Here is a 25,408-nt window from a genome sequence, read left to right on the forward strand (position 1 = left end):
GTTGAGTGGCAGCCAATGGAAAAAGATGAACACTCTGTAAAATTTTATAACTGTGCATATTTGACTAACTTAAAATTAATGAAGAAATGGAGAGTTTTCTAGGTTAACCTACAAAAGTCACAATAGAAATTATTATCCTTACTTCGATGGTCTACCTCTCTCGTTTCTAACCAAGATGTGAAGTGCTGCATATCACATACAGTACTTACCAGTGCTCCTATTTTGAGAAGATTTCCCCTTTACTTTTGTTGCAACCACATCACTTTCCTGAACGGACACCTGATCATTCCTTACACAAGTCTCTTCATTCTTCCTGAGCTCAGAATAGGACGTGCGCTTTTCACGGGTGTGATCCGTCTGGTGTTCAGCAAGTTCTTGTTTGGTTTTGAAGGACTTCTTGCAGTCGGAACAGGAAAAAGGTGGTTTACGGATGTGCAGTTTCTGGTGTTGAAGCAGGTCATGTTTTTTCATAAATGGCTTATTGCAATACACGCAAGGAAAGGGACCCTCGTTGGTGTGGGAGCTCTGGTGAAAAATGAGGGCACGTTTCCGGGTAAAACCTTTCCCGCACTCCAGACAAAAAAAGGGACCCTTCCCCGTGTGCGTCCTCTGATGTCCACTAAGAGAGGAGATTGACGTGAAACCTTTTCCACATTCAGAACAAGAAAATATCTTATCGTCTTTCTTTGTAACAGTATCCACATTATTGGAAGAAGATTCCTCAGGATTAGAAGGGTCTGGTGATCCATCTGCACTGTGATTGCTTGGTTGGACATCTGGATTAAGAGTATGTGATTTATCATTGGATTCCTCAGAATTAAACATATCTGTTGTTCTCACCATATGATCAAGTTTGTGATGTATATATTTGGTGACAAGGTTTAATCCTGGAGAATATTGTGCCATGCCGTTATCTTCTTCATTACAATTTGAGGATAAAGTCTGTGCTTTTGAGGTATTCCGGCCATCGTGTCCACCTGATGAAAAGGTTATTTTAGATTAATAATAACACCTTAGTCATTGTTCATATTTTGCAGTCAGAAGTCAATAATGTTGTCTATTTGTCAACTGTTTCCTAGAGCTTTGGCACTAACTTAGGAGCAATGGTAACACCAACCCAAATACAGAAATCAGAAAAGGTGTTCAATGGGATCATTCAAGACAGTTTGTTGGGGACATGACCTTAAATTGGGAATGGAGATGGACCTTTCATATGGTGTACAGTCAGTGGTGTATTTTGGTTTTGTGCTGCCCTAGGCAAGACTAAAGTTGGGCGCCCTTCCCATGTACATTTTCCCCACTCCTTTTTTAATGGATGTGTCTTCCTCCAAAATTGAAGGACTACAAGTCCCAGCATGAACCCCTGAGATCTCACGAGAGGGAGGATGAGAGGGGGTGGGAGAGAGATGGTGGGTGAGGGAGGGCGAGAGAGGAGGGATGAAAGAGAGAGAGAGAGGGATTGGGTGAGGGAGGGAGAGAGAGAGAGAGGGGTTGGGTGAGGGAGGTAAAGAGAGAGGGGGGTGAGAGAGAGAGAGTGAAAGGGGAATCGAAGAGAGAGAGAGAGAGAGAGAGAGGTGGGATGAGAGAGAGAGTGGGGGGATGAGAGAGAGACAGGGGGGATGAGCGAGAGAGGGGGGATGAGAGAGAGTGAGGGGGGGTGAGAGAGGGAGATGAGAGAGGGGGGGATGATAGAGAGAGAGGGGGTAAGAAAGAGAGAGGGAGGTAAAAGGGAGGGAGAGAGAGAGAGGAGGGGTGAGAGAGTGAGAAGGGGGGGGAGTAAGAGAGAGAGGGGGGTGAGAGAGGTGGTTCTAGCAACCAGTGGCGGCCAATAGAGTCTAAGGTGGTGGGGGTGGCTTTTTTGCTGCCCCCCTGCAAAGTGCTGCCCTAGTCCTGGGCCTTGTTGGCCTAGGCCAAAATTCAGCACTGTGTACAGTATCTCCACCTCAATTGTTGTGAATATGACATTATATGGAGGAATGGAGATGGACCTTTCATATGGTGTACAATATCTCCTCCTCGGTTGTTGTGAAGATGACATTATATTGAGGAATGGAGATGGACTTTTCATATGGTGTACAGTATCTCCTGCTCATTTGTTGGGAACATGACGTTATATTGAGGAATGGAGATGGACCTTTCATATGGTGTAGAGCAGAGATCCTAAAAACTACGGCCCTCCAGCAATTGCGGAACTACACATCTCATGAGGCATTGTAAAACTCTGGCATTCACAGACAGGACTAGGCACGATGGGAATTGTAGTTCCTGAACAACTGGAGGGCCAAAAATTGAAGACCCCTGGTGTAGAGTATCTCCACCTCAATTGTTGAGAATATGACAATATATTAAGGAATGGAGATTTGTTGGGATTAGATATTATACTTAACACAAATATTATATTCTTCAGAAAAGTACTGGAGATTGATCTACTATCTGGCATACAGTATCTCAGCCTCTTTTGTTGGTCACATAAGCTCATGGGGTAGGTATTCTGATTATGTTCTTTTATATCTCTGATGGGTTCCCATTATTGGATCCATCCATAGGAAATGCACACACTGACTGAATACATTGTTTCTATGTGTTTATCAGATGATGGGGGATCTAGGTGGAGCCTCCGTACTGCTCTCTCCTTTACAATAAAGTCTCCTCTTACCCGGTGATGTGAGGGGTGGCTGATTCTCCTTCATGACGTCCTTGTAGAGATCCTTGTGTCCTTCTATATACTCCCACTCCTCCATGGAGAAATAGACAGTGACATCCTGACACCTTATAGGAACCTGACACACACAATGATACAGTCACCAGACACATCCCTTGTCTGTTACTGGATAATGTCCCAGAATTCCCACCACCGCTCACCTCTCCAGTCAGCAGCTTAATGATCCGGTTGGTGGCCTCCAAGATCTTCTTCTCGTTCTTTGGAATCGATAAAGAATGTACAGAAGCCATAATGGAATTCTGTTCATCTGAGGTCTTTTTCACAACTATGTAATCCTGTGATGAAGAATAACAATCACATTATATATTTCCCACCTAACCAATCCCTAACGCACCCTCATGTATTGAACCTTACTTTCAGAGGCAATGATTCTTCTCCTAATATATGCAGCTCAGCTGATATTCACTCTGCGGGTCAGTATAACTTTAGATTTGGATAGAAAGGTACTAAGAACCACTGTCAGGTTTTCATTGTTGTCCCTGTTGAGGAGAGTCACACTTTATCTAAATGCCCCAACCTCCAATTTTACCGGGAATGAAAGTGAGGGAAAATCCAAAATTTTGAGCAAGAACATGTATAGAGGGGGGAACCTTCCAATGGGGACAAATGACAGATGTCTAAGAGGGGATTTCTTCCACATCAGTAAGGGTATCCTGATTCTACAGATGAGGAAGTGAAGGGAAATCTTCCAACTGGGACCCATGACAGATGTCTAAGAGGGGATTTCTTCCACATCAGTAAGGGTATCCCGATTCTACAGACGAGGAAGTGAAGGGAAATCTTCCGATTGGGACCCATGACAGATGTCGAAGAGGGGATTTCTTCCACATCAGTAAGGGTATCCTGATTCTACAGACAAGGAAGTGAAGGTAAATCTTTCGATTGGGACCCATGACGGATGTCTAAGAGGGGATTTCTCCCCCGTTAGCAAGGATATCCCGATTCTACAGACGAGGAAATGAAGGTAAATCTTCCAATGGTGACCCACGATGGATGTCTAAGAGGGGATTTCCCCCACATCAGCAAGGATATCCTGATCCTACAGACAAGAAAATTAAGGTGAATCTTTCAACGGGGACCCATGGCAGATGTCTAAGAGGGGATTTCTTCCACATCAGTAAGGGTATCCTGATTCTACAGACGAGGAATTGAAGGTAAATCTTTCGATTGGGACCCATGACGGATGTTTAAGAGGGGATTTCTCCCCCGTTAGCAAGGATATCCCGATTCTACAGACGAAGAAATTAAGGTAAATCTTCCAATGGTGACCCACGATGGATGTCTAAGAGGGGATTTCCCCCACATCAGCAAGGATATCCTGATCCTACAGATGAGGAAATTAAGGTAAATCTTCCAACGGGGACCCATGGCAGATGTCTAAGAGGTCATTTCTCCCACATCAGCAAGGCTATCCTGATCCTACAGAACAGGAAATGAAGGAAATTTTCCAATGGGCACAAATGTACGTCTGACTTTGGAGAGATTACTTTTCATTTTCAGTGGTGCCTCCAGGACAGGAAATAAAGGGAAATCTCCCCTATGAGATACAGATGGCAAAGAAAACCTGACAGCTGTTCAACCACCTGTTTACCGGGGAAATTTTTTTACATTTTTTGCACACATTAAAATCTGCATTGTTTGGTAAAAATTACCGTAAAGCACCCAAAAAAGTATATATTTTCTGAAAGCAGAGGCCATGGAGAACAAAATGGCGGTAGTTTCAGTTTTTTTATGCTTCATGCTGTTTGCACAGCTATTTATCAAATGCATATTTTCAGGGGGAAAAAAATACACTACAATGAATTTAAGTGCAAATAAACACAATATTACACCCAAATTTTGTTAGCAAAAAATATAAAAAAGATTTTTTTTAGCAAAAATATAAAAGATTTTTTTTTTTTCCAGCAGAAATATAAAAGATTTTTTTTAGCAAAAACATAGGATTTTTTTAACAAAAACATAAAAGATTTTTTTTAGCAAATATATAAAAGATTGGGCTGCGTCCAGTAAATAGATACCAAACATGTCAAGCTGTAAAACTCGTAAAATTGCAAAAAAAAACACGATACCTAAAATTCTCCATAGGGAACGCCTTTACAGATCATCAGTTTAAAGTTAACTGTGAATTATGGCCCTAGAATTATTGCTCTCAATCCGATGTACACGATGATATCGCGCATGCCTGGCCCCGTTGATGTTACATGCACTTTTTTATTAATTATAATATAAAAGTTACCCCGAAAGCACTTGACATTTTTGGTATCTACTGACCCAGAACAACCTCATCTTTTATATTTTTTTTACTTTAATGCTATCGCAAGCAGTGCCGGATTTATAAGGGGGCAAAAGGGGAAAACTGCCCTGGGCCCCCTGACAGAAGGCCCCCCCCCCCTCTATACAAAAAAATATAAAACAAAATAAAAAAAATACAAAATAAATAAATAAAACACAAAATCTAATATTAAAAAAATAAATAATTATAAAATAATGAAATAGTAAAAAAATAAATAGCAATAAAAACATTTAAAATATATAATAAAATAATTACTTTTATTAAATGTATCTTATGAAGTATTTTTTTGACAGCCTTCATCTGTAAAAGTTTTTACTCTGGACTGGTCTATTGCATCTTCATAGAGCGCTATGACTGCGTGTGTGTGTGTTTACGCATGACCTCAGAATGACGTTGTGTCATGCATCTAAAAAATGTGTGACTGTCAAACCAACTCTGTGTATGAGGGGCCCCCAGAACCTGAAGTGCCCCGGCCCCCCCCACCCCCCCCCCAGGTCTATTTTTGGCCCTAATTACAATTCACCTATGTGATAGCATAGGCAGGTGACAGGAACTCTTTATGGAGACATTGGGGGTCTTTTATGTCCCCACTGCCCTCCAATGAAGCTGCATCGTCAGCTACACTAGCCAAGAAATAACAGCTGTGACCCCGAAAGTGATGTAATATGCGTCGCTTCTGGGGGTCATTAGTTGCAGGAGGGATCGGGGAACGGATGTTTCCTGAGTACCTCCTGCACTCTTTGGGGAAGTTATTTCCCATGGTCCGGATGTACGGGAGAGCCCGGGAACCACTGCAGGTGCTGGCGGAAGGGGAGGGGTTGGGTCAGGGTGGTGCTGTATAAAAGTGATCGGGTGGCTCTAAAGCTGCCCGATCACATTTATATGAAAGCCCTTCACTGCCTCTTATCAAGCTCATAACTGCCGCACTGGATCACTTCCATGGACCCCTAGTAGTGAATCCCCCCACGCAATACCCCCCACCATGTTTTCCGGGCTTCACTGTCCTACTTGCAGGCCTGAGCCCCCCCCATAGAGGGTGTCTTTGGGTAGAAGGGAGGAAGACCAGTGAACAAGCATTCGCCGATCTTCTCTAACTGGAACGAACACAGGAGCGATTTGCATTACATCACTTCCAGGTTCGGTCTTCACTTTCCCTGACCTCTATGGCTGTGGAAGAACAATCTGCATTCCATTAGCTTCAGTGGAAAGCAAATGAGACATCGGGGGTCAAAAAGACCTCTGATGTCTCATTAAAAAAAACCCGTCTAAACAAAATGCTAATGTTATCACACAGGGGGGCATTTGTTACCCTAGGGCAGTGATGGTGAACCTTGGCACCCCAGGATGTTTTGGAACTACATTTCCCACGATGCTCAACCACACTACAGAGTGCCTGAGCATCATGGGAAATGTAGTTCCAAAACATCTGGGGTGCCAAGGTTCACCATCACTGCCCTATGTGGTTAAACCAAAGTTACGTGAAACAAAGTGTAAAAATATAAAAGTTACCCCGAAAACACTTGACATGTTTGGTATCTACTGACTCAGCACAACCTCATCAAAAAATTGTGTAATCTATTGTGTTTGTGAGACCTAAAATCTCTCTTCTCCGACCTCATACTGGCAATCAGCTCAATCCCTGGTTACATACACTGAGTATAAAGGCCAGTACACACGACAAAAAATACGGACAAAAATTTCCGTAATTTTCGGTCGATTATCTGTTCGTTAGTATAGTAGTGCTTCCAACAGCCGATTCTGACTTTGGAACTAAAAAAAAAAAAAATAATATTGAACACAGAGTCTGATTTTTGTTCAATGTATACAGAAATTGAATAGAAAATACAGCGCATGTGATCGTATGCAAAGAACGACCCAGAAGACGCTAGTACAGAGCTATGTTTGCCTTTGTCATTCGAAAATTTTTGTAGCTTTAAAAAAATAAAAAAAATAAATAAAATAAAGTTATGGGTAGACTGTTTTCCATGAAGGTGCGTATCGTGATGTAATCAAGAATGATAATAACTTGTACGAAAATGCTCGAACAACAAAGGCAAACGTAGCTCTTTACTAGCATCTCCTGGGTCGTTAAAGCCATTTTATCAGTAAAAAAAAAAATTAGTAAGGAAAAAAAAAAAAAAGCGATCCTAAGTTGTTAAAATTGCTTATCTTTTAAAAAAAAAAAAGCAAAGAAAAAAAAAAGTTTGGAAAAAAGCAAGTTTACGCTTTTATCTTTTATCAGAAAAAAAAATCTGTAAAAAAAATATTAGTAAGGAAAAAAAAGCAATTCTACGTGTCCTCGTTAAAAATGCTTTCTTTTATCGGAAAATAAAATCTCTAAAAAGAAACACCTAATATTTTAGCAGCTTGTTAGCAAAAAAAAATCTGACTGGCTGTTAGTTACACAAAATCTTGGAAAAAAAAAAAAAAATCTTGTAAATTATTAAACAATCGTCAGTTTAAATGTACGTTTCCTAATTAGTATTTTTTTATTTCATTGCAAGTAGCATACAATGATTAAAAAACGTATCATTTTTACAAAAGTTAAAAGTGATTAAGCACAAAAAAATAAATAAAATAAACATAAAATGTCTCCATTGGCAATTTTGCAGTGATCTGTCCTTGAAATTAAACTGTAGTAAAAAAATGTTTTTAGGCAGGTATCAGAAAAACAATTAAACAAACTTAGCCACTGTGCTCCCAGAATCCTCCTCACCTCCCCAGTCAGCAGGTAGATGATGTCCAGGGTGAGCTGTAATATCTGCTCGGAAAGGCGCTTGCAGTCTGCCTCCATGGCTCTCACACTCTGCTCCACTCTCTTCCTGCAACAATACTGCCCATCCCCCAATGATCAGCATTATGGGTAAAATACAGGCATTGTTGTGATTGGTTCTTCTCGCCCATATTGTTGTAGACCAGAAGGAACAGCAATTAAAGAGACTACCGTCAGCCATTGATGTGCTTATTGGGCTGCATTCCCAGTTGTCTTCACTTATGGGCTACAGTAAAATGTCCTTACAGAGGCTTACATTTATTCATTCAGGAAATGCAGAGGAAAAAAAAAAACAAACACACAAAAAAATTTGCAATGCAAAATGAGAATAATACAACAACGAAAAAATACATAGGAAAAAAAAAATAATAAATAACACAAACACAAAAAAATTTGCAAAGCAAAATGGTAGAAATAAATCAACAATACAATACAGAGAAAATACAGTAGAAAAAAAAAACAAAACAAAAATGTACACGCAAAATGGGAACAATACAACAACAATAAAATACATAGAAAAAAAAAAATAACACAAACACACAAAATAATTTGCAAAGCAAAATGGTAAAAATAAAATAACAATACAATACAGAGAAAATACAGTAGAAAAAAAAAGCAAAATAAAAACAAAACAAAAATGTACACGCAAAATGGGAACAATACAACAACAATAAAATACATAGAAAAAAAAAATAACACAAACACACAAAATAATTTGCAAAGCAAAATGGTAAACATAAAATAACAATACAATACAGAGGAAATACAGTAGAAAAAAAAGCAAAAAAAAAACAAACAAAAATGTACATGCAAAATGGGAACAATACAACAACAATAAAATACATAGAAAAAAAAAATAATCACAAACACACAAAATAATTTGCAAAGCAAAATGGTAAAAATAAAATAACAATACAATACAGAGAAAATACAGTAGAAAAAAAAGCAAAAAAAAAAAAAAACCAAAACAAAAATGTACACGCAAAATGGGAACAATACAACAACAAAAAAAATACATAGAAAAAAAAAATACCACAAACACACAAAATAATTTGCAAAGCAAAATGGTAAAAATAAAATAACAATACAATACAGAGGAAGTACAGTAGAAAAAAAAAACAAAAATGCACAGGAAAAACAATTTTCAAAGCAAAAAAGAAAAAAAAAAATTAAAATAAAGAGGAAATACAAAATGCAATACAAACACAAATACTGAAAACAAAAAAAAAATTGCAATGGAAATTAGGAATAATAAAATAAAAAAAAAGCGAGGAGAAAATACAGAGGAAAGAAATACAAACACACACACACACAGAAAAGAAATTTGCAATTCAAAATGGAAATTTTTTTTATGGATATATTTTTTCAAGCATACAGTATTTTTGCCTAAAGCTGGCCATACACTGGTAGATTTGTGGACGAACGTTCGTAAGAGAGTAAATTTGATGACTTGACGAATTCCGTTTGAAAATGCTTGAAATTTTTGTTTGCATTTTAGATGAGATTTTGGAACAAATTAACTTTACATTCAATGCTATAAATTTGTTTATTTGAGAAAAAAAATTTCCATCTAGCTCCTTCAAAATTTTATCATCACTGCTGATTTACATGAACCCTACTAACGATTAGAAAATTAAACAAACGTTCTTAAAAAAGAAAGATTGCAAGTGGAACACACAGGAAAGTCTCCATATTGGTAATAAGGGTTCCTCAAATCTCATCCACAGACAGCATCATTGATTGGTAACAAGTACTCATGGGCGTCCGCAATGAGGGGCAAGTGCCCCCCCCCCCCCCCGGAATCTCAATTTCCCCTTTAAAGTGGTTGTTAAGCCACTTTATACAATCCTGTCTGGTCTGTTTAATAATCCTGCGTGCTCGTGTCCGCGTGTCTGTGTTTTAAAAAAACAAGCAGTTCTTTACCAGTTTTCAGAGCGCCGATCGCCGCTCACGTGACCTGCCTGCAGTGGGCGGGACCGAGGATTCCCTGCTGACGTCAGTCGGAAAGGGGGAAGAGAGGCTGAAAGGAGGAGAGAGGCGGCAGGTCACGTGAGCGGCGATCGGTGCTCTGAAAACTGGTAAAGAACGGCATATTTTTATAAAACACACACACAGGGGCACACAGGATTATTAAACAGACAGAATATGAAACTTTAAATTAAACTACAGCAGCAGGAGGGGAGGGGCAGGCACTGACACAGGAGCAGACAGGGAGGGAGGGGGGAGAGGAGGACAGAGGAGGACAGGAGGGCCTCGGATGATGGAGACACGTACACTGACCACGATGTCAGGGCTCAGCAGCCATGATATACCGTGGTCAGTTTACAGGGTGGAGGGTAGAAACTGCCAGGATCAGCCAGGTATTTTTAGGTGATAGAAGGGGCCAAATTACACAGCACAAGCACTCTACTGTAAACATGCTTTAAGGGAACAGGATCAATATTTTTGTTTTTAGGTTAACAAACACTTTAAAAATAAATTCTGCTGTTTCCCCTTTAAAAAAAAAAAAAATACTCGCGAGTCGCAGCTCGCACGGTGACTAACGTCGCCTTCATGACATTGTTGAAAAGGGGCGTAGCATGGGTAACCTAAAATAATGCCACCCTTGAAAAAGTTCTGCGGACGCCCATGCAAGCACGGACAGGTTGTGTACATTCTACTCTATCACCTCAGTTCTCCTCTATCACATCAGTTCTCCTTTATCACCTCAGTTCTCCTCTATCACATCAGTTCTCTTTACTCACCTCAGTTTCCCTCTATAACTTCAATTCTTCTCTATCACCTCAGTTGTCCACTCTCACCTCACTTCTTTATCACCTCAGTTCTCCTCTATTTTCTCAGTTCTACTTTGTCAACTTAGTTCTCCTCTATCACCTCAGTTCCCCTCTATCACCTCAGTTCTTCTCTACTACCTCAGTTGTTCTCTATCACTTCTGTTCTCCTCTGTCACCTCAGTTCTCCTCTATTACCTCAGTTCCCCTCTATTACCTCAGTTCCCCTCTATCACCTTAGTTCTTCTCTATCACCTTAGTTCTACTCTGTCACCTTAGTTCTACTCTGTCACCTCAGTTCTTCTCTATCACTTAAGTTCCTCTGTATCACCTTAGTTCCCCTCTATTATCTCAGTTCTACTTTGTCACTTTAGTTCTCCTCTATCACCTCAGTTCCCCTCTATCACCTCAGTTCTTCTCTACTACCTCAATTGTCCTCTATCACTTCTGTTCTCCTCTGTCACCTCAGTTGTCCTCTATCCTCTCAGTTGTCCTCTATTACCTCAGTTCTCTGCAGTCACCTCTGTTGTCCTCTATCACTTTTGTTCTCCTCTGTCACCTCAGTTGTCCTCTATCACCTTAGTTCTCTTCTGTCACCTCAGTTCTCCTCGCTGTCATCTCAGTTCTTTTTTCTATCACCTTACTTCTCCTCTCTATCACCTCAGTTTTCCTCTGTCACCTCAGTTCTCCTTGCTGTCATCTCAGTTTCTCTCTCTGTCACCTTAGTTCTCCGCTCTATCACCTCAGTTCTCCTCTGTCACCTCAGTTGCCCTCGATCACCTAAGTTCTCTATTACCTCAGTTGTCTTCTATTACCTCAGTTGTCCTCTATCACCTCAGTTCTTCTCTCTCACCTCAGTTCTCTTTACTTACCTCAGTTCTCCTGTTACCTCAGTTCTTCTCTATCACCTCAGTTCTCCTCTCTGTTACCTCAGTTCCTCTCTATTACCTCAGTTGTCCTCTATCACCTTAGCTCCCCTCTATCAGCTCAGTTGTTCTCTATCACTTCTGTTCTCCTCTGTCACCTCAGTTCTCCTCTATTACCTCAGTTCCCCTCTATTACCTCAGTTCCCCTCTATCACCTCAGTTCTACTCTATCACCTTAGTTCTTCTCTATTCTCCTTCCTTCTCACTTCAGCTCTCCTCTACCACCTCAGCTCCCCTACATCACCTCAGCTCTCCTCTATCACCTCAGCTCCCCTCTATCACCTCAGCTCCCCTCTATCACCTCAGCTCCCCTCCATCACCTCCGTTGTCCTCTATCACCTTAGCTCTCCTCTATCATCTCAGTTCTCTCTCACCTCAGCTCTCCTTTACCACCTTAGCTCTCCTCTATCACCTCCATTTCCCTCTGTCAGCTCAGGCCCCCTCTGTCACCTCAGCTCTCCTCTATCACCTCAGTTGGTCACATGTGATTGCAACATTTGTTTTTTTTACTATTCTCTATGAAATAGAACCCCATGATGGACCGTCATTATTGTGATTTTAGCAATGTGCTGTGCTTCCTGATGGCAGAAGGTGTCGTTCCAATCAAATTTATTGATGTTCGAAACCTGTTTATGGTGATATAAGTGAGGGGGTAAGGGTAAGGCAATAAGCCCCATAGACTAGCGCTGCAGTATAATAGATTTATGTATGAAGGAGAGTTTTTGCAGTCAGCGGTGACATGTCATCTGACACCCGCTGCTATCCGATCTTATCCTGTCCGTGAAATCCAGACTGATGGAAACCCTATTTTCCATCCGTCTGGAGGATCGGATCGGATAAGATCGGATAAAAATGGACAGGCAGTCCATTTCTTTCCGATCTCCCATAGAGGAGAGCGGGCATCTAACAGGTCTGTAAGTAAGCGGAGACAGAGCTGTCATCCACCTGCTCAGCGGGGATCGGTGGATTGATCCTCGTTGAGCAAAACGGAGTCCGCCGGGCAGAAAGCCCATGTGAAAGGACCCCAACTGGCAGGATAAGCAGAGGAGAAGACGCCTCTAAGTGTAGCATAAGAAATTTTTATTGACAACCAAAGTACATTGCACTTACAAGATCACAGTGTAAATGGGCATGTCTGATCGTCACGTGGGGTCCTCTTCCTGTCCCTGTGGCTCCGTTTCCTTCAGCCGACCAGCAGCAAGAGAGGGGGAAGAGGTATGGTGGGCTGACCCAGGGAGATCCTGTCATCCGAGGCCGTGGTGGAACGCACACCTCACTTGTGGATTGCACGGGGCGTGGTGACTTCAGGGGGCGGTAACGCATTTTGGAGCGTGTGTAGTAGAGCTCCTTCAACAGACCGAAGCCAAAACTATCAGTTTCAATCATCCCTAGTCAAGATGGTGCGGTGGGCTGACCCAGGGAAATCCTGTCATCCGAGGATACGGTAGAACGCACACCTCACTTGTGGATTGCACGGGGCGTGGTGACTTCAGGGGGCGGTAACGCGTTTTGGAGCGTTTGTAGCAGAGCTCCTTCAACAGACCGAAGCCAAAACTATCAGTTTCGATCATCCCTAGTCAAGATGGTGGTGAAGTAAAAAGGAAATGTCCCAAATGAAGGAGAATCAAGAGGAGAAAAAGAGGCAAAAAAAAGGGATAAAAAGCCACCGAAGAGAGCCTGGTATATGTAGTAGTTTTACAAATGTACCAATGTGGGTGTCAAGCTGTGGGGCTGCGAGATGCCCATAAATAGGATCGAGAACCCAGGAAAGAGAGAATATTTCTGTCTTTGCTCATGGGGTGGTCACTAGACATGTGGAATATTGCTCTTTATTATGTGAATTGCTTCACCTATATATTTTATATTTCACTATTAGCATGTTTTATGCACTTTGTTTGATTTTTATTACTCATGCTGATTCATATTTATGATCTTTGAATATCTGTGATTTTTATCATTTGTTTTATATTAGCGCCAATTTAAAACTCAACAGAATAGAAAATAAAAGAATAGAAGAAAATAGAATAGAAAATAAAGGAAAAGAATAGAAAATAAAATAATATAATAGCAAAGATTAAAGTAAAACAGAACAAAATAGAAAAAAAAAAAGACTAGAATAAAATAAAATTTTTAATGAATCCAAAATAAGGAAACAATTCGTTTTCGAATTGAATTTAAATTTGTGAAGAGAATAAAATAGAATAGAAAATAATAGAATAGAATATAACCATTTCCCCGAAATGTGAATTGAACAGAAAATAAAATAGTAGAATAGAAAAACCAATAGAATAGAATAAAATAGAAAGAGTATAATCGTCTTCTGAAATTCGAATTTTCGAATAGAATAAATTTGAATAGAATAAAAAAAAAGAACATAATAGAAAAAATAGAATAGAAAAAAACAATAGAATAGAAAGAATATAACAATATAAACATCTCATGAAATTAAATTTTTACATTTAAAATTGAGTAGAAAAGAATAGAATATAATAGAAAAGAATAGAATAGAATAGAAAAGTATAGAATAGAAGAGAAAAGTATAGAATAGAATAGAAAAAAAAACAATAGAATAGAATAAAAAAGAGAGAATATAACCATCTTCCAAAATTCAAATTTCGAAAAGAATACATTTGATTTCAAATGGAATTTGATTCAAAATCGAATTTACTGAATTCAGTCGAATTGAGCTAAATTTAACCGAATGCGGAAAATTTGAATCAATTTAAATTTGAAAAAAATTCCAAAAACAAATTATTTAAATAACGAACTGAAACAAAAACAAATGTTTTCAAAAGTGGAGATCCAAAAAGGTATTTGTCCTCAGTGGAACTGGTAAATATGAAACAGATTGAAGAGCTCACACTTTGGGTTAGCAATGACTTTATTTTATTTGGGTCACACAGTGCAGATCTCTATATATTGTAAAAAGTAAGTACAGCTTGAAGCCCCATTATTGTTCCTGTCCTTGGAGAGATTTCACCCCAATTCCTGTCTTGATGACACAACAGGAAGAAGGGGAAAAATCTTCATTGGGGATACAGACAATGGCAGAAAGTTTGAGTTAAATCTGCGCTATCCTACTGCAACCAGATTCCAGAAAGCTCCTTGCATGTAGTGTGGGTGGGTCTGCTTCCTTCATTTGTGTTGTGCCGCTTCCATCATCTCTGTTTGTTACACTACATATGTCTGTAAGGAATATCTTGGTACTGGCACTTTGATACATAAGGAGAAGAAAAGGTACAACAAAAAGATGAATTGATGAGGTAGTTGCATGAAAAGTATTGCATTTTATTATCAGTTCAAATCCAACACATGTAAAAGAATCCCCCTTCTTCAGAGTTCCTAGATCTTCCCCCTCCACACAATGCTTAGACCTCTACTGATAATAAAGGACAATCGTAGGACTCAGCTAACCACGTCATTGGCTTTCCTTCTCCACCTTACATTTTCACCCAAGTTCCCTTAGTGAATCTGGGGGAAACCCTGGTTCAGTAACAACCTAACTGCTTCGCTGATACTATTGAACCTTCAGTTCTTTATAATATTTGGACCTAAAAAATGTATTTGATCCTGTCCCAGATGTTCTCCCAACCTCATCCTCCCCACACAATAAAGGACAATCCTAGGACTCAGCTAACCACCTCATTGGTTTTCCTTCTCCACCTTACGTTTTCACCCTTAGTGAATCTGGGGGAAACCCTGGTTCAGGAACAACCAAACTGCTTTGCTGACCCTAATAGAACCTTTAGTTCTTCATAATATTTGGACCTAAAAAATTTTGTTGATCCTGTCCCAGATGTTCTCCCAACCTCATCCTCCCCACACAAAATCCAACACATGTAAAAGAATCCGCCTTCTTTAGTGTTCCTAGATCTGCCCCCTCCACACATCGCTTAGATTTCTACTGATAATAAAGGACAATCGTAGGACTCAGCTAACCACCTCGTTGGCTTTCTATCTCCACCTTACATTTTCAACCAAGGCCCCTTAGTGAATCTGGGGAAACCTTGGTTTAGGAACAACCTAACTACTTTGCTGACACTATTGAACCTTCAGTTCTTCATAATATTTGGACCTAAAAATGTATTTGATCCTGTGTCCCAGATGTTCTCCCAACCTCATCCTCCCCACACAATATCCAACACATGTAAAAAAATCCCCCCTTCTTCAGTGTTCCTAGATCTGCCCACTCCACGCAATGCGTTAGATTTCTACTTATAATAAAGGACAATCATAGAACTTACCCAACCATCTCATTGACTCTCCTTTCCTTATTCACTTCAAGTTTTCACCCAAGGTTCCTCAGTGAACTGGGGAAAACCCAGGAGTGACCTAACTGCTTTGCTGACAATACTGAACCCTACAGTCCTTTATATTATTTGGACCAGATCCAGATCTAGTGCCACTTCCAACCAAACCCTCCTAGGTCGATACAAAAGTATTTTTATTAGTGAGACACAGCATGGATCCTACAGTAGGTGTGTCTGGGAATTCCTTCCTACATTACAAGTCAGTGTTCCCAGATGTTCTCCCAACCCCATCCTCCCTCACAATGCATTGGATTTCTTCTGATAATAAAATGACAATCATATTATTCACTTAAGCACTTCACTGGCTCTCCTTTCCTTCTTCACTTCAGGTTTTCACCCAAGGTCCCTCAGTGGACCAGGGAAAACCTGTTTCAGGAACTGCTTTGTTGACTACTGAACCTACAGTCTTTTATATTAACTGTCACTAACCTCTCTGGCACCAGGGACTGGCCTCAGGGAAGACAACGCCTCCATGGACCGGGGTGGGGGGTGTCGATTTGACCTCTATAGCTCCATAGGAATCTCCATGCAGCCATGCCAACTGTCCTACCATCTTCCTTGTCACTGACCTAACCATACTCCACTGATTTCAAATCCCAGGAACGCCAAGTATCTGAGCTGTTTGCCTGCTCTAGACCGATTGATCCAGCCTGGCGCAGATGGTTCTAGAATCGGTAGTCTGGCGCAGGGCTGGTCTCATTATATTAACTGTCATTAACCTCCCCGGCAATAGGGACTGGCCTCAGGGAAGACAACGCCTCCATGGACCGGGGTGGGGGGGTGTCGATTTGACCTCCATAGCTCCATAGGAATCTCCATGCAGCCATGCCAACTGTCCTACCATCTTCCTTGTCACTGACCTAACCATACCCCACTGATTTCAAATCTCAGGAACGCCAAGTATCGGAGCTGTTTGCCTGCTCTAGACCGATTGATCCAGCCTGGCGCAGGTGGTTCTAGAATCGGTAGTCTGGCGCAGGGCTGGTCTCAGTCTTTCTTCAGGTTTCTGGACTAAAATTTCCGGCTGCCACAGAGCGGACAGGAATAATGAGCCAATCGGCACCCTCTTCCTGGTATGGCAGCAACTCTCCTCACCGCCTGTGCAGGGACACAGTGTGTGTAGCGTGAGATACATAGAATGGGGCTGGCCAGAATGGGGGGGGGGGGACCCAGGCAGCAACGCGAGTGGCCGCAAATATAAATCAAGCCATGCTCACTGAGCAGGGGGGGGGGGTCCCCAACCCCAGTGCTTCAGACCACTGCCAGTCCATGGCCTGTTGGGGGCCAGGTCACACAATGAGCAAGGCTTGATTTGTATTTTCAGCCACTCACCTTGTTGCCTGGGTCTCCCCCCCCCCCCCCCAGCCTGGCCAGCCCCATTCTATGTATCTCACACTACATAAACTGTGTCCTTGCACAGGGGGTAAAGAGAGTCTCTGCCATACCTCTGCTTTATATTATTTGGACCTAAAAATTTCTCAGATCCAGCGTCACTTTCAGCCAAACCCTCCTTTGGTACATAAGGCTTTTGATCAGTGAGACTAAGCAAAAATCTTGCTGTGGGCATGTACAAGATATTTTTTCTACATCATAAGTTAGGGTTCTCACATTTTCTCACTGCAGGGCAAATGGCAGGGGAACTGGTGCACTACAACAATTCATTGTAAGATCACACCAAAACAATTTAAAAGAAAATATCCCATTTGGGTGGGCTGACTCCTTCAAACTACCTCATCTTTATTGCACATTTGGCCCACAGGCCAAAAGATTTAGTCTATAACTGGCCACCATTAGTTTTTTCAGCAGCCTCAGGTGGTGTGCTTACTTTGATGGAGAATTAGTGTCACTTTTTGCGCAAAACATTTGCCACATTCTAGACAGGAAAACGGCTTCTCACCAGTGTGAATTCTCATGTGCTTATCACAGTTCCCTTTATTGGAGAAGCACTTTCCACACTCAGAGCAGGAAAAAGGCTTCTCACCAGTGTGAACCCTCTGGTGTGTGTGGAGTAGCGATTTCTGGGTGAAAGACTTTCCACACTCGGAACACGAGAAGGGCTTCTCCCCAGTATGGATTCTCTCATGTCGAATCAGTCCAGTTTTGTGATTGAAGGACTTCTCACATTTGGAACAGGAAAAGGGCTTCTCTCCGGTGTGTATTCTCTGATGTGCATAGAGTAGTGATGTGTGGGTGAAAGACTTTCCGCACTGAGAACATGAGAAGGGCCTTTCCCCGGTGTGAATTCTCTCATGTCGAATGAGTTCTGCTTTCGTTATAAAGGACTTCTCACACTCGGAACATGGAAAGGGCTTCTTCTCGCCGGTGTGGACTCTCTGGTGTATTCTGAGTTGGGATTGAAAGGTAAAAGACTTTTCGCACTCAGAACACGAGAAGGGCTTTTCCCCGGTGTGGATTCTTTGGTGTCGCACTAGTTGTGATTTCTTTATGAAGGACTTCTTGCATGCGGGACATGAAAAAGGTTTTTCACTGCTGTGTATTCTCTGATGTATAATGAGGTCTTGTTCTTTAAAAAATGACTTTTCACATTCTTGGAAAGTACATGGAAATAACTTATTATCTCTCTGTGTAATGTTAACATTATTAGAAGAGGTTTCGTTAGGATTAGAAGGATCTGGTGATCCATCTGCATTGTGAAAGCTAGGTTGGACGTTTGAGATAAAAGTATTTGATTTGTCAATAGATTCCTCAGAATTAAACAGATCTGTTGTTCTCACCATATGATCAAGTCTGTGACGTATATATTGGGTAAAAATGCTTACTCCTGGAGAACAATGTTCAATGCCATTATTTTTCTCATTAAGATTTGGAGGTAAAATTAGATGTCCCTCTGGGGTAATCCATCCATTGTGTCTACCTGTTGGAAAAAATATTTATTAATAATGCCAACATGTACACTATATTAGTCTAGTAAGGAATGGAGATGGACCTTTCATATGGTGTACAGTATCTCCTTCTCATTTGTTGGGAACATGACATTATATTGAGGAATGGAGATGGACCTTTCATATGGTGTACAGTATCTCCTCCTCATTTGTTGGGAACATGACATTATTTTGAGGAATTGAGATGGACCTTTCATATGGTTTACAGTATCTCCTTCTCATTTGTTGGGATCATGATGTAATATTGAAGAATGAAGATCTACCTTTCATATGGTGTACAGTATCTACACTCCATTTTTTGGGAACATGACTTATATTGAGCAATGGAGATGGACCTCTCATGTGGCGTACAGTATCTTATTTGTTGAGAACATGATATATATACAGTATATATATTGTAAGGGGTTGGCCCGGTAGCAGGTGTGGGTGACCCCTTGGGCGGGTTCGTTACACAGAGAGACAGCCGAGGAGTGGTTGAAAACAACGGTCTATGGTTTATTCTTCCAATTTGCTGGAAACAAGTGCAAGCATCCAAACAGCATAAATCAAACAAACATAAAATAAACCCTGGCCACTTGGGGCGTCTACCTTCACAACACAGGAACCTACCTATGGAGTCTGTCCCAACCTACTGCTGGGCAGACACTGCTGGTCATACAGCAGAAAACCAATAGTCCATTTGTTTTCCTTTCACACAGAAAAAGTCAACACCACCTCACCTTCAGAAGTCTCTCAGCTCACTGCTCTCCTTAACGCAAAAAGCCTCAGGAGGCAGCAATCAGTAGTCGTCCTCTGGATAACTTATAGATGCCTTAATTGCCTCATTCTGAATAGCTGAAGCTTTCCAACGTCCTTAAACCTTTCTGGCTACCTCTGCAGCCGACACCTGATAGTAATTGGTGAATTGTCTAAACAAGGCAGAAATGTATCTCCCATCTGTGACAACACCCACAGATTTACCTGACTTCCTGTCACAAATATATATATATATATATATATATATATATATATATCAATTTAGGTAGGCACACCAGTGATGTTTTTATAGAAAACAATGTAGCGTTTTCCATTCTAATTATAGCTTTCAAATGTTCTATATATAGATGAAATAAACTTTTTTTTCTTTTAACAATAGGACACACTGTGTGAAATGGCAAGGTTTGCTGAATCTTTTTCGATCTATTTGCATACCTTACATTCAATGAAGTTAAATGAAAATGTGAAGTGTTGCATTTTGTGTATACAGTAATATACTCACCCGTGCTAATGCCTGAAGAGGATTCCTCCTTTGTCTCTGTCACCATAACTTTAGCTTCCTTCATACACAACTGATTTTCTTTCATATACGCATCTTCTTCCTCCTTAACCTCAGTTTTCATATCAGTCACTTCTATCCCCTAGAATCACAAAATGATGGTGAGCACTATTATCCTGAGGCTGCATACTGGAATTTAGTCTAACACAGATCGGAGTCAAATTTAGGTTTCACATCCTCAGTTCCATCTACCTGATGATGGTGAGGGATGGTGTGATCTTCCTGTCTGGAATCCCGGGAATACAAAGGACGGGGACTTCTCTCTGGTGGGTTCCCATTACTGAATCCATCTGTAGGAAACACACACACTGACTGAATACATTGTTTTTATGTGTTTATCAGATGATGGGGGATCTAGGTGGAGTCTCCGTACTGCTCTCTCCTTTACAATAAAGTCTCCTCTTACCCGGTGATGTGAGGGGCGGCTGATTCTCCATCATGACGTCCTTGTAGAGATCCTTATGTCCTTTTAAATGTTTCCATTCCTCCATCACACGATCTTCCTTCTGTTCTTCTTTTATCTCTTCTTTGATACGAATATTAAAATGACTAATCTTTCCACTCTGGATGTAAATTTTAAACAAAATGGTAAAAATGCAGATAATGTGAAGACCATAATGTAACTATTAATGACTTATCTTTTACCTGATCATGGAGTGGGATCTCCTGATGTTCCTGTGTTGAATCCCAGGGATACAGAGGAGGGGGACATCTCTCTGGTGGGTTCCCATTACTGGATCCATCTGTAGGAAACACACACACTGACTTTATACATTGTTTCTATGTATGTATCAGATGATGGGGGATCTAGGTGAACCCTCCGTATTGCTCTCTCCTTTCCAATAAAGTCTCCTCTTACCCGGTGAAGTGAGCAGCAGCGGATCCTCCATTAAAACATCCTTGCAGACATCCTTGTGTCCTTCTAAGTACCTCCACTCCATGATGGAGACATCTTGAGACCTTATAGGAACCTAACACACACAATGATACAGTCACCATCCAGACACATCCCTTGTCTGCTACTGGATAATATCCCAGAATTCCCGGCACCACTCACCTCTCCTGTCAGCAACTCAATTATCTTCTTGGTGACTTCTAAAATTCTCTTGTCATTGTTTCTCTTTGGAATTAGTAAGGAATGTAGAGGAACTGTAGCGGATTCCTGTCCATCTCCTGAAGTCTTTTTCACAACTATGTTATCCTGCGAAGAGAGATTAACTATCATTATATTCATTTATCACGTAAGCCCTGTTAGTGATACAGCCATAGCATTATGAATGGTTATTGCTGGACAGTAGAGGGTGTAAAAAACGTGTGGTGCAGCTATAAATAATTTTTTTTACTCCTGAAAATAACAGCCACTTCTTCCCCAATAAATTCTCCATTCCCACAAGAATACCGCTCTTTCCTATCCCACAACCTGAAAACTGGACCACCAATATTTAGAGCCTTTCCTCTTTCTATTACCTTTCCTCTTCCCCTTTACATTTCCTGTTTCCCTCTTCCTGTTTCCCTTTTTTTCCCCTTATACTCTTCCTTTTATTTTTCCCCTTCCTTTCTTCTTTCCCTTTCCTCTCTTCTTTCGCCTTTCCCTTTCCTCTCTCTCCCTTTCCTCTTTCCATTTTCCCTCTCCTTTTCCTCTTCCCCTTACCTTTTCTCTCCCCCTTTACTTTCATCTTTCCCTTTCCGCTCTCTTTTTCTTTCCTCTTCCCCCTTAGCTTCATCTTTTCATTTCCTCTTTCCCTTTCTTTTCCTCTTTCCCTTTCCTTTCATCTTTTCCTTTTTTTTTCTCCCCCTTTCCTATTGCTCTTTCCTTTCCTTTCCCTTCCATTTCTTTTTACCTTTCCTCTTTCCCTTTGCTCTCTCCTTTTCCTCTTTCCCTTTGCGCTTTCCCTTTCCTTTCATCTTTCCCTTCCCTTTTTCCAATCTTCACTCTCCCTTTCCTCTTTCCCTTTTCTCTCTCTCCTTTTCCTCTTTCCCTTATCTTTACTCTTCCCCTTTACTTTAATCTTTCCCTTCCCTCTCTCTTTCTCTCCGTTTTCCTTTCCTCTTCCCCTTTAGTTTCATCTTTCCATTTCCTCTTTTTCTTTCCACTTTCCCTTTCTTTTCCTCTTCCCCTTACCCAGAGATGTATAGTAACTAAGTAGAACTACTTCACTACTGTACTTAAGTACCGAAAGGCGGTATCTGTACTTTCCTAGAGTATAATTTTTTTCTCCTACTTCCACTTTTACTTCACTACATTTTTTCAATGATTTCAATACTTCTACACCGATATTTTTTTTTTGTGCTGCATAGTTACTCGTTACAATTATAAAAATTACCACTGCCAGAACAGTAGATGGCAGGTTTCATGAAGCTCAAAACATGTGTATTATCAGCGCATACGAAAATAAATGCTACTGTATGTATAAATAAAAGCTGCATTTGAAATAATAAAAAACAATATGAGGTTTAAACTTTTGACTTCTTTCTTTAATAACTACATAACACAGTACTTGTACTTTTACTTTCAGTACTTGAGTAGCAATTTTTTTTTCAAAACTACTGGTACTTTTACTTTCAGTACTTGAGTAGCAAAACTTTTTAAAAAAACTACTTGCAATACTTAAGTACAAAAAATGTTGAATACTTTAGTACTTCTACTCAAGTCACTTTTTGATCGAGCACTTCCACTTCTACTCAAGTCACTTTTTGATCGAGCACTTGTACTTTTACTCAAGTATGGGTTTTGAGTACTTTATACAACTCTGCCCTTACCTTTCCTCTTCCTGTTTCCCTTTCCTTTTTCCCTTTCCTCTCTCCTTTTCTTTTCACTTCCTTTTCTTCTTTAGAGTGATTGCAAATAGACCAAGTGATCCATCATGTATGCCCCATTCTGTGCTTTTTCTTTTTTCTTTGTCCCGAGCATGGTTAAATTTACTTGCTGTTGACTTATTACCTTTACTGGAAATCTGTTCCAAGCATCAACTACTCTTTCAGTGAATAATATGTAGCACCCTCCTAGGTAGGTGCTAGTGAGAGAGTATAGTTTTGATCTCTGTCTGCTTACCAGAGGGGCTGCAGGTAAATCTATATCGTTCTCTGCCTACCAGAGAGCAGGATATGTTAGTGTGGTCTTTGTGCTCAGTATGCGATTCATTCAGTTTAGAGAGTGTTTCACACTGGTCCAATAGGGAGGCATGTTGGACAGTGGGAGGAAACCTGACAAATGGGTGCATAGGCTTTTGATACAGTCCTGATGATTGGCAGAGGGCAGGTTGCCTCGATGCATGTTGGGATATTGTATAAAAGCCAGGAGCACATGTGCTTGAGGTCTTTCGTGGGAGAGTGGAGTCCTGGAGGGAGGGGGCAGCTGCCTCCTCTGTAGAGGTGCCATGCGGTTGCAGGAGATCATCCTGAGGGTCAGAGGGGTGGTTGAGAGGAGCTGAACCCAGAGGTCCAGGGAAGCTGACTGAGAGGGGAGACACTGGAGACCCTGTGGCTGCAGTATCGTGAGTACAGGGGCTCGTGTCAAGGGGCCTGACCTGAGGGGGACCACCCCTGCTCCTAGGAGAGGCAGTGGACGGGTGTCAGCAGAAATAGGTTGCTAGGGAGAGGATCCTGAAGATAAGATCCACCAAGTCCTCTTGAGAGAAAGCAAGAGACTTAATCCTGTTCATCTAAAGTGGCAGGATGAATTAACAGCCTGGCTGTTCCATACCTACAAGTGAAGTAGAAGATACTGTAGAAGTCCTCAAATACTGTGAATAGTTAAATTGGAGTATCCCACTATTTCCTTCTCCTATCCCCATTATAAAATAAACAACAAAAACAACCCAATACCCCTAGACTGTTTAATATAGTGACGAGCCAAGAGGAATGTAAGAATTGCATTTGTTTATAACCGGGTGTTGGTAACCAGGGGGACCCGCAGAGTGGATATTCAGCAGTCCCTATGGGCAGTGCCATCTTAAGAGCATTAAAGGGCCCCAGGCAATGCAGTACACTGAGGCCCTGCCTACACAATCACCCACGAGAATAAAATTGCAAATTATCGATAAGGGGATATTTATTGGTACAGCAGTGCCAGGCTAATGACAGCTTCCAAGTTGGGCGGCTGGGTCCGGTAAACACACACACACGGGCGGGAGTCAGACTCGACTGTCCTGTGTGTGCCTGTTACTGTGGAGGTGGACAGGCATTCCTGCAGTTGGGGGCTCCCCCTCCAAGGCCCAAGTGGCCTGACAGCAGTGCAGGGCCAACAGGCGCTTGCCACCTATGTTCGGAGGCGGGATGCACACTGGAATTGGGACTAATGCTTGGCTTGGGTGCTGGGGCAAGTGCCTATTCGGTAAGATGGCCCTACCTAGGGGGCAGTGCTACAAACATGTTACACATTTTGTCGTTCTTCCAGTTCGAGGCCATCTCTCCGTGTTTTTGGTTTAGCTTCATATTAAAGATCCTGCCATTTTCCAGTAACACAAATTCTGTAAGACGTGTGTTGTTGCCGCTATTAAGCTGGCCATTCTCTATTAGAATTTTGTTCTAAAGAAATCTCTTTTTGGAACATTCGTTCGATTTAAGTTGCTCAAGGAGACAAATTGAAGATAATTTTTAAATATTTGAATGACAAAATTGAAAGGATTGGGATGGGTATTTTTTCTCATTTTTTTTCCAGTTGAACATAACTTCTAACTGGTGACCTAATGTGGTCCGCAGTCAAGAAGACTGTTTTGTATTGTATTTCTATTCTAAACATTCATAAAAATCAAACATTTACCTTTTATACATTGGCATGGCAATCAAACAACATTTTTTTTAAGAGCTTTGGAATGGAATTGGCTGACTCCACAATTGCTCAGATGAACAATTCTTTTTTTTATGATGCTCTATAACCTATTGCAACCCATGGCAGAGAGAGTTAAAATAGTTTAAAGCTAAATAAAGCTTGAAATAAAAAAAAAAAAATAAAAAAAAGGAAACTAAAACAACAAACAAAAAATAAAACAAGCATAGAGATGTTTTTTTTAACATCCACTTTTATTATGCAGACCTTAACGCATGCCTGCTGGTGCGATCCAGCCTCCTAATCTCTGAGCCAATTGTTATTTTTTTTAATTAAATACAAGTTTCAAATTAATAAAAATTAGCTGCGAGCAAGATTTTTTTTTTTTTAATTCTGTAAATTTTGGAAAGGTAAAAATTGCAAATCAAATGTGTTCAATATTTCTTGGCAATTTGTCATTTTTAAAAAACAAAAACAAATTAAACATTTTTTTTTCTCAGAATCCTCCTTACCTCCCCGGTCAGCAGGTAGATGATCTCCAGGGTGAGCTGTAATATCCTCTCCGTAAGGTTGGTGCAGTTTGCCTCCATTGCTCCCAACTCTGTTCCATTCACTTCCTGCAACAAT

General features: G+C 40.8%; 3 protein-coding genes across 3 annotated transcripts in view; all 3 read right to left on the reverse strand.

Moving 5' to 3' along the window:
* LOC309564394 (uncharacterized protein) overlaps positions 1 to 25,408 on the reverse strand; it is a 174,413-nt gene that overhangs the window by 121,778 nt on the left and 27,227 nt on the right. The window contains 2 exon segments of the mRNA XM_082269022.1: positions 210 to 977; positions 20,420 to 20,576. Coding sequence (XP_082125148.1) covers positions 210 to 977; positions 20,420 to 20,576 — 925 coding nt within the window.
* LOC309562993 (uncharacterized protein) lies at positions 17,545 to 20,089 on the reverse strand. Its single transcript, XM_082267318.1, has 2 exons — positions 19,957 to 20,089; positions 17,545 to 18,670 (listed from the first exon to the last, which is right to left on the reverse strand). The coding sequence occupies exons 1-2, from the start codon at positions 20,075 to 20,077 to the stop codon at positions 17,604 to 17,606; spliced, it is 1,188 nt and encodes a 395-aa protein (XP_082123444.1). The 5' UTR covers positions 20,078 to 20,089; the 3' UTR covers positions 17,545 to 17,603.
* Positions 20,590 to 25,399, reverse strand: LOC309563402 (gastrula zinc finger protein XlCGF66.1-like; the record flags this gene model as incomplete). Its single annotated transcript, XM_082267796.1, has 4 exons — positions 25,294 to 25,399; positions 21,071 to 21,214; positions 20,873 to 20,984; positions 20,590 to 20,756 (listed from the first exon to the last, which is right to left on the reverse strand). The coding sequence occupies exons 1-4, from the start codon at positions 25,369 to 25,371 to the stop codon at positions 20,590 to 20,592; spliced, it is 501 nt and encodes a 166-aa protein (XP_082123922.1). The 5' UTR covers positions 25,372 to 25,399.

Source organism: Pelophylax lessonae, assembly GCF_965119305.1.
Source record: "Pelophylax lessonae genome assembly, chromosome: 9".
NCBI lineage: Eukaryota > Metazoa > Chordata > Amphibia > Anura > Ranidae > Pelophylax > Pelophylax lessonae.